The sequence below is a fragment of the Geotrypetes seraphini genome, chromosome 14 (assembly GCF_902459505.1).
Source record: "Geotrypetes seraphini chromosome 14, aGeoSer1.1, whole genome shotgun sequence".
NCBI lineage: Eukaryota > Metazoa > Chordata > Amphibia > Gymnophiona > Dermophiidae > Geotrypetes > Geotrypetes seraphini.
Genome location: NC_047097.1, coordinates 60,292,681 through 60,310,943, shown reverse-complemented (window position 1 = coordinate 60,310,943; position 18,263 = coordinate 60,292,681). Strand labels below are relative to the sequence as shown.

Below are 18,263 nucleotides of genomic sequence, written 5' to 3'. Positions count from 1 at the left end.
CACCGGACTGGATGGACCTCGGTCTGATCCGGTGAAGGCTTTTCTTATGTTCTTACTGCTGGACAGGAGGAGGAGGGAAGGGAGAAGGAAAAAAGGAAAGAAACAGCTGGCAGGGAGATTAGAGGAGGGGAAGGGGAGAGACAGGCATGAAAAAGTAGAGAAATTGATGATGGGAAGGGGTCAGCAGAGAAATATGCAGAGAGGGACAACGATGCTAGATCTGGTGTAGGAGAGATAAAAATGAAGAGAGCAGTGAAGCTGGAATGAATCATGTAAAAAGGAGAGAGGGGGCACAGGCAGGATGGAAAGGGGAGAGGGGCATAGAAAGAAGACAGATACCATATGGAAAGGGGAGAGGGCACGCAGTGGATGGAAGGGGCAGATGCTGGATGGAAGAGACAGAGAGGGAAGACGCTGGAGAGAAGAGTGAAAAGAAGATGAAAGCAGAAACCAGAGACAACAAAAGGTAGAAAAAAATAATTTTATTTCTATTTCTATTTTGTGATTAGAATATATTAGATTTGAAATATATCCTGCTAGAGCTGGTGTTAGACATAACTGGGGACTGCAAAGCCCATGCAGTGCTTCTTTAGCTTCCAGCTGGCTTAGGGTGCTCTCTGACCAGGGGGCAGTTGCCCTAGTTGCATTCCCCTAACACTATTCCTGTCATGTGTGACTGCAGTATTCTATTAGCATGATATTTCTGTGTAGCATTCTGTAATAATTTGGCTTGTTCAGTTTTCTTGATAGTAGAGGGGATATATGTGAAGGGGAGGGGAGACAGGGGTTATGTTAATCCTTGCTCTGTATTATTTGTATTTATAAAATGACAATTGTACAGAATATGGTTTCTTTTTATACTTTAATAAAATACATTCAATATAAAATCATAACTGAGGCTTGTACGGATGGGATCAGATGATTTGGGGGGACCGAGCTCGCGGTGGTGGGGCGGAAACGGGGTTTTAAAATTTTAGTCCTAGTAGGTTGCCGGTCCACAAAATAATTCTTTTATTTCTGCTGGTCCACGGGTGTAAAAAGATTGAAAAACACTGGTCTAGATGATGTGATAGATTCTTTGAAGATGAACAAAATCAAAAAATTTTAAAGAGATGAACGTAATTACCAATATGATAGAGTATACAACTGGATGAAAAAGCCGATGGGTACTAAGAACAGAGGCATCTCTAAACCTATTAATAAAAAGGTGGCCATGGATGGATCATCAGTTACATCAGACGGAAGTAGCAAAGATGGCTCTAGTGTTCAGTCAACTAATGAAGAGGGCTCAGCTTCATCTCTAAAACAGATCGATCAGTCAAAAGGGAGAGGAAAATCGCTCCAGAAGCCTCGGGTTCAACAAGGTCCGAATTTAAGAATGAGGCCAACCAGAAATCTCAATAATTAATTTGTCTTCTATTCCCCTTTCAAGCATACAAACCCAAGTTCTGCAATTTGGATTGGGCTTTGTCCTGACAACTGCCTATGCGAATTGTGTTTTATCACTTTTTTCGAAAGCTTCAATTGAAAGTCTTTTTTGAGAAAAATCATCCAATTATGGACCCTTCTATTATGAAAACAAATTCAAAATGGTATCTCATGGGCATCCCTAAACCTTTTTTGGTAACATTTAAAGATCTAGTGCTCAATGATTTAAAAAAAATTTAGAACAATATTATTTACAAGAAAGGACATATAATCTTAACAAAAAACAAGCGTTGGCACTTAAAGAATTTCAAAATAATTCTAATGTTATGATTATGAAAGCCTACAAAGGTGGGGCTATTACCATACAAGATAGATCTACTTATCATATGGAAGTTCAGCGTCAATTGTCCGACACAAATGCATATCTGAAGTTGAACAAGAACCTGATGGAGGATTTAAAATTGGAAGTTAACAACCTTGTAGATGAAGGTGTGCTGAGAAAAATAATTACTCAGAAGGAAGCTCAATTTCTTCAAGAATCCTCCCCCTCCACTCCTAAAATATATTTGCTAACTAAGATACATAAATGTTTACAAACATCTCCGGGGCGTCCCATTGTCTCGACAAGGCATTCGGTTCTTTAGCCTTTGTCCCAATTTACAGACTATTTTTTTAAGATCTGAAGTGAAGTTAATATCTTCATATTTGAAAGATTCAGCTCATTTCATGAGGATATTAGAAAAGATGCAAGATCTTAGAAATGTTACTTTTCCTGTAACCCTAGATATATCTTCTTTATATACTCAGATCCCTAAAGAGAGTCTGCTTTATATGTTATTCAGGAAGTTCTTGAACAAAAAGACTTGGGTCGTTTTGACAGTGCGTGGCTTCTTAAACTAGCTCAATTGGTAATTATGCAAAACTATTTCTGGTATGATGGGGAGTTCTTTAAACAGATTCAGGGGGTAGCGATGGGGACAAGTTTGAAAAAGATCTAGTTTTCCAAGCCCCTATGTTTCATCATGTTAAGCTGTGGAAAAGATATCTTGATGATATTTTGTTTCTGTGGGACGGGTCCGAATCTGAATTGAAACCTCACTATGTAACTTGAAACCCAGCTATCTACCAATGTAATGTATCCTCCTGGAAATGCCCAGCTATCTTCCAATGTAATATAACTTCTTGGAAATGTCCAGCTATCTTCCAATTGTAACTTCCTGGAAATGTCCAGCTATCTTCCAACGTAATGTAACTTCTTGGAAATGTCCAGCTATTTTCCAATGTAATCCGCTTAGAACCGCAAGGCACAGGCGGAATAGAAGTCACTAATGTAATGTAAAATGGCTTAATACCCTTGACCAACATCCATTTTTTACTATGACCTACCATGAGACAAAGATAGCATTTTTTAGACCTATTGATTAGGGATACTAATCAACAAATTCAGACTACGTTATTTAGAAAAGAGGTGGATCAGAATAATTTCCTCCATTTCTCTAGTTTTCACCTGTTTTTTCTGAAATATAATATACCTATTAGTCAGTTTTAAAGAATTGTAGATTATGTTCTACTCAGGAGGAGTTTGAAAAGCAGGCAAAAATGCTAAGTAACCGCTTTTATGAGAGAGGATACCCAAAGAAAGCGGTTCGCAAGGCGTACCTGTGAGCTAAGTTTGCCCAAAGATCTTTATTGTTACAGGAGAAGATTACTGAGCAACTAGATGACTGCCTTATTTGTGTCCTCCCTTTTACTACATTAAGCACTGCTTTTTTTTGCTATAAATGCCACTGGCCTATATTACAGCCTAGTTCTCAATTTCAAGTGAATCCTATTGTATCACATAGGAGGGGGAAGAACGATGGGAGAAATACTTTCTACTCATTGTTTTGAGATTAAACATTTGAAAGGTGATATTACCTTTTATCATTCTAGCTATGGACAATGTCAGTGATGTGATCAAACTTTAGTGGGGCCATTGTGGACACATCCGGGCACTGATAAGATTTATTATGCTACTTCTAATACCTCCTGCAGTAGTGATTTAGTAGTATATACGATCAAATGTCCCTGCAATTAATCTATGTGGGAAGAACGAGTTGCAAAATGAACATCTGATTAACAGAACATAAATCTAGGATTAATATGGGGACTATGGAAGCCCCCCTTGTATAACATTGGTGGGAGAAAAAATATAAAATTGTAGATCTGAAATGGAGGATCATAGATTAAATTCATGTTGGGTGGGAAGGCGGATGCCATAAGTAGAGACTGAATATTAAGGAACAAAAGTGGATTTATGTATTAAATTCAGTTAAAACACTGGGATTAAATGCTGAATTTGAATGGATGACATTGATCTAATAGTAAGGAGTGGGTCAGCTGATGAACTAGTCGGGAGGGGGTGGATGCGCTAAGACAGAGGTCATCACGTTGTAAATGTTTGGTTAAATAATAATAATAAGAAGAATAACTTTATTCTTCTATACCACCACAATCTTGCGACTTCTAGGCGGTTTACAATCAAGAGAGCTGGACATTCAGCGAGTTACAATGTGCAGATAGTCAGAGGAAATACAGAGTGCAGAAACATTTACGAAGCAAAATTATAGATATACAATTTGCTAAGCGAGAGTATAAGGTATACAGATTGGAAGAAATTTCCAAGTGGGCCTGTTAGGAGAAGGCTGTGCAATTCAAAAAGTACAGTGAAAACTACGATAATAATTTATATATATCATAGAACCAAGAGTTCTATGTGCAATTTTGAAAGTACAGCGAAAATTACGATATGATAATAATAACAATGTGTATATATCACAGAACCAAGAGTTCTATGTGGACTTAAGAGGGGAGAGAGGAAAAAGGTAAGAGGTTGGGAGGACTGTTATTGAGGAGAGAGGGAAGAGTAGGTAAGATGTTCAGGTATTTCAGGAACAGGTGTGTTTTTAGGCGCTTCCTAAATTCCTCGTAGGTAGTGGGCGAAAGCAGTTGATCTAGGTCTTTACCCCATAAGGCTGCTTGGTGTGAGAGAAGGTGATCATGGTGTTTTTTTTTCAGTTTGCAACCTTTAATTGGAGGGGAAACGAAGTTTGAATGTGTGCTTCTCTTATGTTTGTTGGTGGAAAAGGAGAAAAGGTCAGTTATGTATTTGGGGGCTAGTCCATATAGTACTTTGAAGCAGAAGTAGGCAAATTTAAACTTTACACGTGCTTCCGTCAGCAGCCAGTGCAATTGTCGGTAATAAGGTGTCACGTGATCAAATTTCTTCAGCCCGAAGATAAATCTAACCGCAGCATTTTGCATCATTTGAAGACGTCGTATATTCTTTTGGGAGATTGCTAAATAGGCTATGTTGCAGTAGTCAAGTTGACTTAGGACGAGGGATTGCACTAGGATTCTGAATGCTGACGTACCGAAATAAGATTTAATGGATCTGAGTTTCCAGAGAGTGAAAAAACCCTTCCTGATTATGGAGTCCACCTGGTCTTTCATGGTTAGGCATTGATCCAGGATTACCCCTAGTATCTTTAAGGTGTGCTGAATAGGGTAATTGAGTTCGTTGATGCATGAATGGCGCAGCTATGTTTCCTGGATAAAACTGCTTAACACAGGAAGCATGAGTTTGTTGACCTAAGGTATTTTATATCAAAACTGTCGTTAAGAGGTTTAGAATATTAAATCTGTTGTTAATACAATGATAATAACTATATGTATCTAATATAATAAAATGCTAAGCGCGCATGTGTACTCTTACCGCGTGTTCCCTGATCCGTATGTCCGTGGCCGGCAAGAGTGCATATGCGTGCTTAAAACGACCCCACGCTCGCGGTAGCAGAACCCAAATAGCGACCCGGGAAGACAGAGTGGGGAGAAGACGCTGAAGGGACATGGAGAAGACAGAGTGGAGAGAAAACGCTGAAGGGAAATATGGAAGAGAGAGTGGGAAGAAGACGCTGGAAGGGAAGAAGACAGAGATGCCAGACTAGGGGGAGCAGAGGGAAGAAGATGGGTGCCAGACCACTTGGGGGGGGGGGGTGAATGGAGAGGCACAGTAACAGAGAAAAATGGAAGATGCAGAGAGAAGACAGACAGTGGATGGAAGGAATTGAATGAGAAGACGAGGGAAGCAGAAACCAGACAACAAAGGTTGGGAAAAAAAAAAATAATTCTATTTATTCATTTATTGCTTTAGGATAAAGTAGTATATTAGTTGTGTTTATAAAAATTTATAAACAAAGCCCTGCCTCCAGTAGGGTCAGAACTATTGAGGAATGCAAAAATCTACAGAGTGAACTGAACAAGCTGGGTGAGTGGGCAAATAGATGGCAGATGAGCTTCAATGTAGAGAAATGTAAAGCCTTAAACATAGGGAAAGGGAACCCGATGTACAGCTATACGATGGGAGGGAGGGTATTTGGGGAAGGCAACCTTGAAAAAGACTTGGGGGTATTGGTGGATACAACGATGAAGCCAGCGGCACAATGGCCTCAAAAAAGGCGAACAAAATGTTGGGTATTATCAAAAAAGGCATCACCACCAGAACGAAGGAAGTTATCCTGCCACTGTTTCGAGCGATGGTGCGCCCACATCTGGAGTACTGCTTCCAATACTGGTCGCCGCACCTTAAGAAGGATATGGTGATGGTCGAGAGGGTCCAGAGAACAGCAACAAAAATGATTAAGGGCATGGAAAACCTTGCTTATACTGAAAGGCTGGAGAGGCTGGGGCTCTTCATCCTGGAAAAATGGAGACTTAGAGGGGACATGATAGAGACCTATAAAACCATGAAAGGTATAGATAAGGTAGAGCGGGACAGATTCTTCAGGCTAGCAGGGACATCAAAAACAAGAGGGCACTCAGAAAAACTGAAAGGAGACAGATTCAAAACGAATGCTCGGGAGAACTTCTTCACTCAGAGGGTGGTGGACACTTGGAATGTGCTTCCAGGAGAGGTGATAGGACAAAGTACAATAATGGGTAAGGAGAAAGGGATTACAGGATATAGATAGAGGGGTACTTTACATGGTACTTCAGGATTAGGGCATAAACAATTCAAGTGGAGGGAACTTACAGGTCAAGGACCTGGAAGGCCGCCGCGGGAGCGGACTGCTGGGCACGATGGACCCCTGGTCTGACCCGGCAGAGGCAATTCTTATGTTCTTATGAACATCTCTTTCTCTAGTTCAGCAGCCAGAACTTTGATTTATAAGGAAGGAATAAGCTAAATGTTGCAAGTACTGAGGCTTGTATGGATGCTGCGGGGATAGTAGTTGCGGGGATGGGGCGTGGACAGTGGTTGCGGGGATGGGGCGTTGACAGGGACAGTGGTCACGGGGACAAATTTTTCCCCGTGTCATTCTCCAACTTGAACTTGATTATATTTGAGGGCTTGAGGTTGAAGAGTAGTATAGCGGGCATATGACTCCAGACGATGGTCAGGCCCCAACACTGAACACACCACCTATGTGGGTCAGTGAGGGAGATCACGCACTGGCAACGGACTACACTTCTTGAAGACTGTGACTGGCCAGGACATAAACGGAAAAATAGCCTCATAGAGGTCAAACTCCGCAAGCCCTGCCGTGACACGAAAGAAAAATCAAATTAAGTTTTTTTTTTTTTTTAAAGAAAACACAGCGACCCTGTAAAGAAATAAAACACAAGCCGCAGTGAGAGAAGGCACGAAGTAGAACTGAGTCTAGCACAGAGCGTCGAACTAGCACTTCTCGGCTCCATGGAAAACTGAGAAGACGTGTGCCCTGTGTCGGGCAGGAGAGCACTCACGAATGAGCGGTAAGGCAGTCACGAACTTTCTAAAAGTTCTTCAAGCAAGTCTGCTTGCGAAGCTGTCTACATCCGGGCTCCGTGGATGACGTCACCCATATGTTGAGAATAGGCTGCCTGCTTGTCCTGGGTTAACAATCTTTACAACCACACTAAAAGCAAGCAAAAACTGTAAATATATAAATAAATAACATACACAGAGAGAGAGTACAAGCGTAATAAATTTCCTTTAAATTTAAAACAATAATTAAGCACCATGCATTAAAAACATATACAGTACATAAATTAAAACTTAGAACTGCAATGTGTGTCAAAATCAATAAATAGGTACATAAGACTAAGGAGAAGTAATTATTTATTGATTTTGACACACATTGCAGTTCTAAGTTTTAAGTGTTATTTCATATATATTGATTTCACTTTACTGCTGCAACCTCTTCAAACTTTCTCACCAGTCATATAGTTTTCCACCAAGTACATTCTGAAAGCTCAGAACTGTTCTTCCAATTATGCAATATGTTCCCATTAATGTGTTAAATAATCTAGCTTCATATTTGTTCAGAATATTAGGGAGAGCCACTGAATGCAAAATAATAATGTAATATGTATTCAGAATACAAAACCGAAAAATGTATTGTAATTTCTTCCAAACTGATTGCCAAAAATGGCATATAAAGAGACAATCAAACAACATATGCTTAAATATTCCAGTTTGGCTCATGGACTCTGTGGGCTGAAGGGATTGCCACAAAGAATATGACTTTCCAGATCAAAAACTTCATGTGGCAAGTATCAAGTGGCTCAAATGGAGCCTTCATCAGCTAGGCGAGTATGACATTGACATCCCATGACACAGCGGGAGGCTTCACTACAGCCTGAGTAACATAAGCCTCTCATGAAGCCGACAACTACAGGCTGTACAGAGATGGGTTTACCCTTTACACCACAGGTGTCGAAGTCGGTCCTCGAGGGCCGCAATCCAGTCGGGTTTTCAGAATTTCCCCAATGAATATGCATTGAAAGCAGTGCATGCACATAGATCTCATGCATATTCATTGGGGAAATCTTGAAAACCCGACTGGATTGCGGCCCTCGAGGACCGACTTCGACACCCCTGCTTTACACCAATGGTTCCCAAACCGGTCCTGGAGGAACCCTATCCAGTCAAGTTTTCAGGTTATCCACAATGAATATTCTTGAGTTAGATTTGTGTGGAGTAGAGGCAGTGCATTCAAATCTAACTCATGAAAATTCATTGTGGGTATCCTGAGAACCTGACTGGATGCCCTAAGTCAGGTGTGGGAATCACCACTCTACATACTGATGGTTAAGAGCCAATTGCATCAAATTGAACCCTAACAAAGTTGGGCTTGGGTCCAGACTCTGATACGTGCAGAAGGTACTCAAGTAGTTTTTGTCTAGGTCAGGAAAATGATCTAGGGATCTGCCTTTACACCAGATGGTAAACTCTTCATTTGATATTATATGATCTCTTAGTAGAATCCTTTCTAGAAGCAAAGACATGTGAGACATCTTCACGCAATTGGAGAGAATCAACCTCTATTCTTTCAATATCAAAGCCTCAGAGATCAGAAAACATTTGTTTCTACAGATATCTGACAGCTAATTCCAGAAGCAGAAGGAACCATATCTGTCTTGGTCAACAGGAGACAATGAGGATCATAGTCCCTCTGTCCTGGTGTTTCCTACAAGAGGTATTGGAAAAACCGCATACAGATGACCCTTTCCCCGATCAAAGAGAAAAGCATCTAAAGCTAGTCTATCATGTGACTCTAGATGGGACTTTGGGGATTTGATAATGAACCCTAACAGCTCCAGCCCACAAAGTTTTAGAGATAAATTCCTGTACTCCTTCCTACAATATTTTCTTTACCAATCAATTGATCTTGTAGCAAAATGCATGCAACTCCAGTCAGCATAGTGTGCATGACCCGTGAGCAGATGTGATGACAAAAGGCAAGACACAATACTGGTAGTGGTGTTTCCCAACTCAAAATCTGAGATACCTCTTATGATTGGGATATATCTAGATATGGGTATATAAATATCCTTTAAATCCAGAGAGCATAGCCAATCACTTCCCCAAATCGTGGGGGATAAGGTGCCTAGGGAATCCATCCTGAATGTTTCTTTTGCCAAATATTTGTTCAGAGTCCTTAGGTCTAGGATAGGGCAAAATACTCCCATTTTCTTGGGGACCAGGAAATACTTGAAGTAAAATCACTTACTTTTCTTTCCCTTCGTGGAACAGGATCATTACCATTGGCCAGTAAAAGGTAAGAGCTCCTGTGTATGTAATTTCTGGTGTTGAGCATTCAATTTTGAAGCTCTCAGTGGCAATTTGGAGGAATATTTTTACAAGTAAGGCTGTATCCCATATGGACTATTTTGAGGACCCACTGGTCTAAGGTTACAAAGGGCCACCTGTTTTGGGAAAAATTCAGCCTCCTTTCTGGAGGCTGAAAGTATGGCTACTTTTACTATGGTTATACACTCTTGAAACTAGTTAAAAGCTTGTCCCTTGCTTAGAGCGGGGATCTGGCTGGGAATTCTAAGTCCTCTGCTACCTCAGGCAAAAGCGAGAGCTCTGGGCTGGCTGGAAAGGGTAGGAAAGTACCTATGTCTGTGAGAGTAGGATCTCCTTTGCCTTGCACCTGAAACTTTTGAGACTATAGTGGAATTGGGCTAAGACAATAACTTGATGGTATTGGTTTCTCTTAATGAAGTTGATGATCTCCTACACCTTGTTACCAAAAAGATAAACAGCGTAGCAAGAGACATCCACCAGCTTCTCCTGAACTTTTAGTCAGAGAAATGCAAGCAAGGTAAATTTGCGCATCCCTATACCTAAAGTGGAGGCCCTGGACACATCAAAAGCATTACTGATTGCTCAAGCTATGTGATTTTAAGCACTCTCACTTTTTGGCTACAATCTGGTGGAGATCTGCAGCCTTTTTAGCTGGTAGATAGTCTGTAAACTATGCACCAAGGACTTCGAATGAAAAGCTGGTACCCCCTAGGTCGGTAGGACCCCCGAAAGGGTCCCTCAAGTTCTGTACGGACAGCAAAAAGGACAAGAAAGATTCACTAAATCAAATCCAACAGACCCCAAATAAACCTGAGCACAGACTGCACAAGCTTGCCACACCACCTGCTGGAGACTGAGAAAAGACCAATTGAAACAGGGACTGCATAGCCCACTTGTACTGTAGCCAAAAGCTATTATCTCTGTCTCTACCTGCTGGCAGAGGAGCATAAACTCATCCATTTCTGTGCCAGTCTGGAGGGAAGCTAAAGAAATAAGGTTTATACTTTAGTTTAGCTGCATCCTTAATTACAAAAGGTTTACTACAACTCTACCAGTGCGCCCTTCTGCTACTATAGCACAGATTTTCATACATTTTCAATATATCCCAGTTCTAAAGTCCTATGCCCATCAATGCCAATTCATTTTAGTCTAGACACATCACATGTTATCAATCAAACCAAGGCTGATGCTGAGATTTTGAACTTACCACTTGTACCAGGTTTTGCAAACCCTCATACATTCACAGAGTTCCTTTCGACTAAGATAACGAAATACAGACATCCAGACATCCCTCTGCAAGACAAAATCCTCTCCATCCTGCTCACGACAACTTGCTGTTCTACTGCGCCCATGTATGCGGGAGCCATTGCTGATACACTCTTCTGTGCTGTCGTCATCATCATCTTCATCCTCCTCCTCTTCCTCCTCTTCATCATCACCATCTTCTTCCTCTTCAGTCCTATCATGGGTTGGTGTTTTGTGAGTGGAGTGACGGTTAACAACACGTGGTGCCTGGCGGAGATTGGAGGAGGACTCTGTGATGGCCTGCAGTTTGGGAACAATAGAAGTACTCTGAAAGTCCTTGGGGGCCCGCTGCAAGGTTACTGTCAAGTAATTGCCACGAATCTTGGCCCGTTCTATGTCAGACAGCTCTTTACCACTGGGGTTATTCTCCTTCTCTTGTGCCAACTGCATTCCTAGGTCACCTGCCTGGATGCGCAGCAGTTGGCGACGTTTGAAGCGCTCATCACGATTTCCAGAGGGAATATGGCTTGGTCCTGCCCCAGGGGAAGAACGTGTGGCCCCACTGCGTGCAGATGGAGGAGGAGACCCAGGGTCATGGATCAGCTGCAGACGACATGTGGGTGACTGGGGTGGGCATACCAGGGGCTCCTCTCTGCTCCGCAAGGGGCGTAGCACTTTGGCTTGTACGTGTTCTTCCTCACTTTCTTCCATTTTTCGTTTCTGGGAAGAAATATGGTTGAAAAGAGAATTATGATAACCACCTTTATTGTATGGTGCTCTCTTCTTCAGTTCACAATTACCCCAATTTGAAGGTGAGCGAGAACTCTTTTGAACAATATCTGAGCTGCACTGTCTTTAAGAACTGAATCTAATAGTAACTAATCTTCATCAGCATAAGAAAGCTTCCTATTGAAAGTTTAAGAGCCCACTCACCGTCTGCAAGAGCATTCTCTCTTCTTCCATCTTTATCTAAAACAGCAAGCAGAACACACTTAGAATACCAACATGAAATTCATTAGCCTCTAAGTCTAATCCTCTCCCCCCCCTGCCAAACAAATAAAACACTTTGGTTCCACAGTAGTTTCTACTGTATATCTTCAGGTCACAGAAGTTCAGCTTTCTACTTTTTTACTCATTCTTTCTGCCCAGTAAAAATAGACTGTAAATACAATCTATTTTGCTTGTTCCTGATACAAGAAAATGGGCTGCTCAGTCTATGATTCCATGAACACAACACCTGAATTATGTGGTGCAGTGACAAACTGAGCAGATGTGATAATGGTTGTCAGGCTAAAGACATGGAAACCCCAACATCTCATTTGTACATGGAGACAGGCCCTCAGCAGTGAAAAGATTCATTAAATGCCTTTTATTTATGTTCAGCCCCTCCTGTCATCCTTCCCATGGTTGGAAAAGTTCTGGAACATGCAACTAGGATCCACAACCAGGAATGAGACACAGTAGTTGCGGCAGGAGCTGGTAACTCACTGTTACACTGGCAGGGTCTATCACTTTGGCAGGTTTTGAGGTTTAAACCACCACTGCAGCAGCCTCTGAAGCCAAACTGCTGCTACAGAGCAACATCAGAGGAGTGAATGGAAGTAGGAATGAAATGGAAAAGGGGAAACAGTAGAACAAAGGAAATCAAAGCAATGAAAATGAAATAAATTACACAATTTTCCCTGACTCCTGACATTTTTGGAGGGTGCTTAGGGTTTCAAAATTCTATAGTAGGGTGCCTGGACTTTAGCAGCCACATCCCTGATCACATCTTTTTTCTTACCTCTCAGGACCAAGTTGATGTTCTGATTTGCTGCTGTATTTTCCTCAGAACATCAGCAGTCTTCCTAAAAACAAACTCAACGCACCTTCGAGAAGCTGATAACTGAGATCATGACAGCAAGCAAAGCACAGAGAATAAAGATGTGGATTTCATTAACAGCAATTGGGGGTTAGCCCCGAGTTCTATCCTCAACTGCTAAATCCCTCAGACTGAAACTAGGAGATTCTTTTTTTTTTTGGGGGGGTGCCATCCTCAGCAAGATGCCATTATAATAAATCTATTAAGTGTAAAGGCATTTTCAAAGGACAATACTAGCAACAGAAAAGGGGTCAAACAACTAGCTTGTATATATATAGATCATATCACTTTCTCTAAACAAGCAGAAATGATGATCCTAGAACCTGTATACTACAGCCCTCCCTTTCCCGTTCTGCTTGCCTTTTTATGGGTGTGCTGTTCCATGCCACTGCCAGCATGGACCCTGTACTTCTGCAACACTGGGTACTGCAAGTACTTCCTCCTGGGTAGTGCCTCCAACCTGAGCTTTGCCATCTTCACTCTGTGTGCCCGGTGTAGGTTCTCTTTTCGCTGCTTGACGGCAGCTGCTGTGGTGCATACCATTTTGGGCTGAAGCTTTACTCGTGGGAGAGCAGGGCTCAAACCTTGCTGGGTGGGCCTCTGTACAGGAAGGGGTGGAGAGAGCTGAGTGTGAGGCAGCTCTCATTGAGCCAAGTGCACTGTATAGTGCTTATTCATCCTTTGCACCACCACAACCAATGTGTCCCACAATATCTATATTCTTCCAAAGCACCCTACTACACAGTGAAAGAACATTACCTACAGATTTGTGTCACTAGACATGCAAGAGACTTACATGCAGATGAGTGTGATTAGAGGAAACAGAAGTGCTTGGTGAGATGCAGAGAGAGGGAATCTATAATTGTGTGGTCTTCTTTGACTGCTTACCGATACTTTGTCAGAATTGTCATCCTGGTAACACTTCGGACACTCCCAGCAGTTGGGCAACTCTTCATTCAGCAGTCCTGCTCCATCCATCTGCAGGATATATGTACTAAGAAGTTAGTGTGCTGTATGCCTTGCCTGTTAACTCTTCCCCTGCCTCAAGTATATACAGTGGAACCTTGGTTTACGAGCATAATTCGTTCCAGAAGCATGCTCATAAACCAAAATACTCATATATCAAAGCGAGTTTCCCCATAGGAAATAATGGAAACTCGCTTTGATACGTTTCCCCCCCCCCCCCCCCGAGGCCAGCGGCGCTGCTCCCCCACCCCCGCGCGAACAACTTGAACTTACCTCCCCGTCTGGCACTGGCACGCAGCCCACAGGACGTGCCGGTGCCGCTTGAAGATCTTCCTGCCTCTGCCGGGCCTTGAGCATACATCGGCAAGAGGGAGAATTAGAAGGTCTTGAGCATGCGCTGATGCATGCTCAAGGCCCGGCAGAGGCAGGAAGATCTTCAAGTGGCACCGGCACGTCCTGTGGGCTGCGTGCCGGTGCCAGGCGGTGTGTGTGTGTGGGGGGGGGGTAAGTTCAAGTTGTTCGGGCGGGGGGTGCTGGTTCCAGCGGGGGGGAAGGGGGGGAGGGATGCCGGTTCTCGGGGGGGGGGGGAGGGGGGTGCGCTCACAAATCGAGTCAACACTCGGTTTGCAAGACAAGTTTTGCGAGAATGTCTTGCAAAACACTCGCAAACCGAGGTTTGACTGTACTCCTCCAGTCCCCCTCCTGCAGCTATGAAGTGGTGACAGTGCAGCTATGCTTACTGAAATCACAGTTTGCCTATTCCATTGCTTTCTGACTTGCACAATTTTGTTCCACAGCCTACACTTTCTCCCTCTGCAGAGTTCAGACCTTCTGCTTCCAGCCATATGTACACTTGTGCTATGACCATCAAAGCAGTTCTTGAAAGACTCCACCAGGGATAAAGCATATTGGGGTGAGTTTTCAAAGAAGGTTATATATGTTTACCAATGGTTTAAAAACATCCAACTGCTCCAATTCTGTCCATATCATGGAGGGGTGGAGTGAGGGTGGAAACCAAAGATTATCAATATAGCATCAATATTCATTTGATATACATTTAGTTTAGGTCTGCCATATAGCAGACTTAAACTAAACAAAATAGCAGCAGTGACTTTCACCACACTATATGCATGGAGGTGCTGAATATATTCATTAACCACCATGGCAAGTATTTAAGCAATGACCCTTATGCAAATTACCCCTATGATATCTCATATTTATGCTAGCTTGGGTCTGTGTATATTATGCTAATATATGCTCCAACTTATTTCCCAAATACCTCTACTTCAGGGTTGGGTAACCTTTATATACAGAGGGCTTCATGAATGTCAGTACTATCCCTAACAAACTGAACACAGAAAATTAACAAATGTGAGAGGAATTCAAGAAAGCTTAGGACAAGTATATTGGATCTCTAGGGGAAAGGAGGGGATGGTGGATAGGCCATGTGGTCTTTATCTGCCTTCAATCTTCTATCAGTGAAAATGGATACTTGAGTTCAGAGCTCACGGCGATCTTGAAATCACCCCTACTAAATCTTGAGAACATTTAGTGATTTCAACTGGAGGGAGTAGTGGATCCACCAATGAATACCCTCAAGCAGTTGGAGCATTTTAAATGCATGGCTATGCGAAGCTCTAGTCAGGTTGCTGGTGTGCTACCTGTCAGCGGTAGAGCTTGGTTATAGAAACAGGGGCTGTAGATAGGGTAGATGAAATTACAATGAGTGATGAGAAGCTGGATGACGCTGTTACAAAAAGGGACATGAAAAACTGAAATATGAGAGCTAATGATGAAATTATGGCAATGCTGGAAGAAGTGGAGGTGAACATTCAAAACCTGGGGTATGGAGTGCAAAAAACAGAGGAACATTCTGAATGCCATAATACAGATTATAATGCTCTGCAAGAATGGTTAGTGACTCTGGAAGGGGCGAAACAGGGGCTGGAGGAACAGTTGGAAGACTTGGATAACAGGTCCTTTGGGTAAATTTAAGATTTCAGGGAGTCCTGAGAACGATATTTATAAGGACTACATGGAGGTAGCAATGGACATTTGTCAGTTTCTTTGGTCACAAATAGCACAATTACTTACCATAACAGGTGTTATCCATGGACAGCAGGCAGATATTCTCACATATGGTTGACGTCATCCACAAAGCCCTGATGCAGACAGCCTCGCAAGCAGACTTGCTTGAAGAACTTTCAGAAAGTTCGCGACTGCCGCACCGCGCATGCGTGAGTGCTTTTCCGCCCGAGGTAGGGCGCGCTTCTAAACTAAACTAAACTAAACCATTAGGTTTGTATACCGCACCATCTCCGCATGCGCAGAGCTCGGTACGGTTTACAGAGGTTAAGAGGAAAGGAATTACAAAGAAGGGGTATAGGAGAGGGACTGAGAGGATAGAGAGGGGCAGGGTACTAGAGAACGGGGGGAGATTAGATTTTTGAGAAGAGCCAAGTTTTCAAGCGTTTACGGAAGGATTGGAAGGAGCTAGAATTTCTGAGCGGGGATGAGAGGTTGTTCCAGAGTTCAGTGGTTCTAAAGGGGAGGGATGTTCCAAGTTTTCCTGCGCGGGATATACCTTTTATAGATGGGAAAGATAGTTTCAGTTTAAATAGCTAGCTAGGAAACCAACCCGGGGAGGTGGGTGGTTGTGATATTAGCTGCCTGCTAACCCTGGATAATACCTGTTACGGTAAGTAACTGTGCTTTATCCCAGGACAAATAGGCAGCATATTCTCACATATGGGTGACCTCCAAGCTAACCAGAATGGGATGGTGGGAGTGTTGGCAATTCAGGAGAATAAATTTTGTAAAACTGCCTGGCCAAAGTGGCCATCCCGTCTGGAGAACGAATCCAGACAATAATGAGAGGTGAATGTATGAACTGAGGACCAAGTGGCAGCTTTGCAGATTTCCTCAATAGGAGTAGATCTAAGGAAAGCTACAGATGCTGCCATGCCTCTCACTTTATGGGCTATGATTTGACCCTCTAGATGCAGTCCAGCCTGAGCGTAACAGAAAGAGATGAAAGCAGCTAACCAGTTGGAGATGGTTCTCTTGGAAACTGGATGTCCCAACTTGTTTGGATCAAAGGAGACAAAGTTGAGGAGCAGATCTTTGTGGCTTAGTCCTTTGTAAGTAGAAAGCCAAAGCACGCTTGCAGTCCAGAGTATGAAGAGCTGTTTCTCCAGGGTGAGAATGAGGCTTTGGAAAAAACACTGGAAGTACAATGGATTGATTTAGATGAAATTCGGAAACCACTTTTGGCAAGAATTTAGGATGACCACCTTGTCGTAATGAAATACTGTGAAAGGGGGGGTCTACTACTAAAGCTTGTAGCTCACTGACTCTGTGAGCAAACGTGAGAGCAATGAGAAAAAAACATTTTCCAAGTGAGATATTTAAGATGAGCCAAAGACATTGGTTCAAATGGAGGCTTCATCAACTTGGCAAGAAAAACATTGAGATCCCAAACCACTGGAGGTGGTTTGAGAGGTGGTTTGACATTGAAAAGTCCTTTCATAAACCTGGAAACCATAGGATGAGTAAAGAGAGGTTTCCCCTCTAGTGGCTGATGAAAAGCAGCAATTGCACTGAGATGGACTCTAATGGATGTTCATTTGAGACCTGAATGAGTTAAATGAAACAGGTAATTCAGCACTGAAGACAAGGAGGTAGATTGAGGCTCCTTGTGATGAAGAGCGCACCAAGCAGAAAACCTAGTCCATTTCTGGTTGTAACATTGCCTATTGGTAGGCTTCCTGGAAGCCTCTAAAATGTCCTGAACAGATTGAGAGAATTGTAGATCAGCATTTACCTTGAAAGGTACCAAGCTGTCAGGTGCAGAGACTGCAGGTTGGGATGAAGTAAGGAACCCTGACTCTGTGTAAGCAGAGATGGAAAAACTGGTAGAAGTAGTGGCTCCCTGCTGCTGAGATGAAGTAGAAAAGAGTACCAAGGTTGTCTGGGCCACCGAGAAGCTTTGAGAATCATGGTGGCATGTTCGTGTTTGAGTTTGACGAGTGTCTTGAAAATCAGAGGGAAAGGAGGAAACACATACAGGAATTTGCTCGTCCATTGCAGAAGAAAGGCATCTGCCTCCAGGCGTTGAGGAGAGTAGATCCTGGAGCAAAACTGAGGCAGTTTGTTATTGAGGAGAGACGCAAAGAGATCTATTTGAGGAGTTCCCCACTGAGAAAAAATGTGATGGAGAGGCAATGAATTGAGTGTCCATTCGTGCGGTTGTAAAAGACGACTCAATTTGTCCACCAGAAAGTTTTTTCTCCTTGAATGTAGACTGCTTTCAGAAAGACATTGTGAAGAATTGCCCAATTCCAAACCTTCTGAGCTTCCTGGCAAAGAGGGAGGGATCCCGTTCCTCCCTGATTGTTGACATAGTACATGGTGACTTGATTGTCTGTATGAATGAGGACTACTTTATTGTGAAGAAGATGCTGAAAAGCTTTGAGAGTGTTGAAAATCGCTGAGTTCCAACAGATTTATGTGTCTCCGATGATCTATGCTGGACCAATGGCCTTGAGTACGGAGACCATTGAGATGAGCCCCCCAAACATAGGTCGAGGAATCTGTCGTGAGGACCTTCTGATAAGGGGGCGCCTGAAACAGCAAACCTTTGGAGAGATT

General features: G+C 42.7%; 1 protein-coding gene across 7 annotated transcripts in view; it reads right to left on the bottom strand.

Moving 5' to 3' along the window:
• Positions 1–18,263, bottom strand: part of KDM2A (lysine demethylase 2A) — a 142,374-nt gene that overhangs the window by 25,205 nt on the left and 98,906 nt on the right. For 6 of the 7 annotated variants that reach the window (XM_033920117.1, XM_033920118.1, XM_033920114.1 and 3 more), the window contains 4 exons: positions 13,536–13,625; positions 13,008–13,247; positions 11,720–11,755; positions 10,749–11,506 (listed from right to left, as the gene is read on the bottom strand). In XM_033920117.1, the coding sequence (XP_033776008.1) occupies positions 10,749–11,506; positions 11,720–11,755; positions 13,008–13,247; positions 13,536–13,625 (1,124 nt within the window). The remainder of the gene's footprint in view (positions 1–10,748; positions 11,507–11,719; positions 11,756–13,007; positions 13,248–13,535; positions 13,626–18,263) is intronic. The other variant, XM_033920119.1, reaches the window with a different exon arrangement.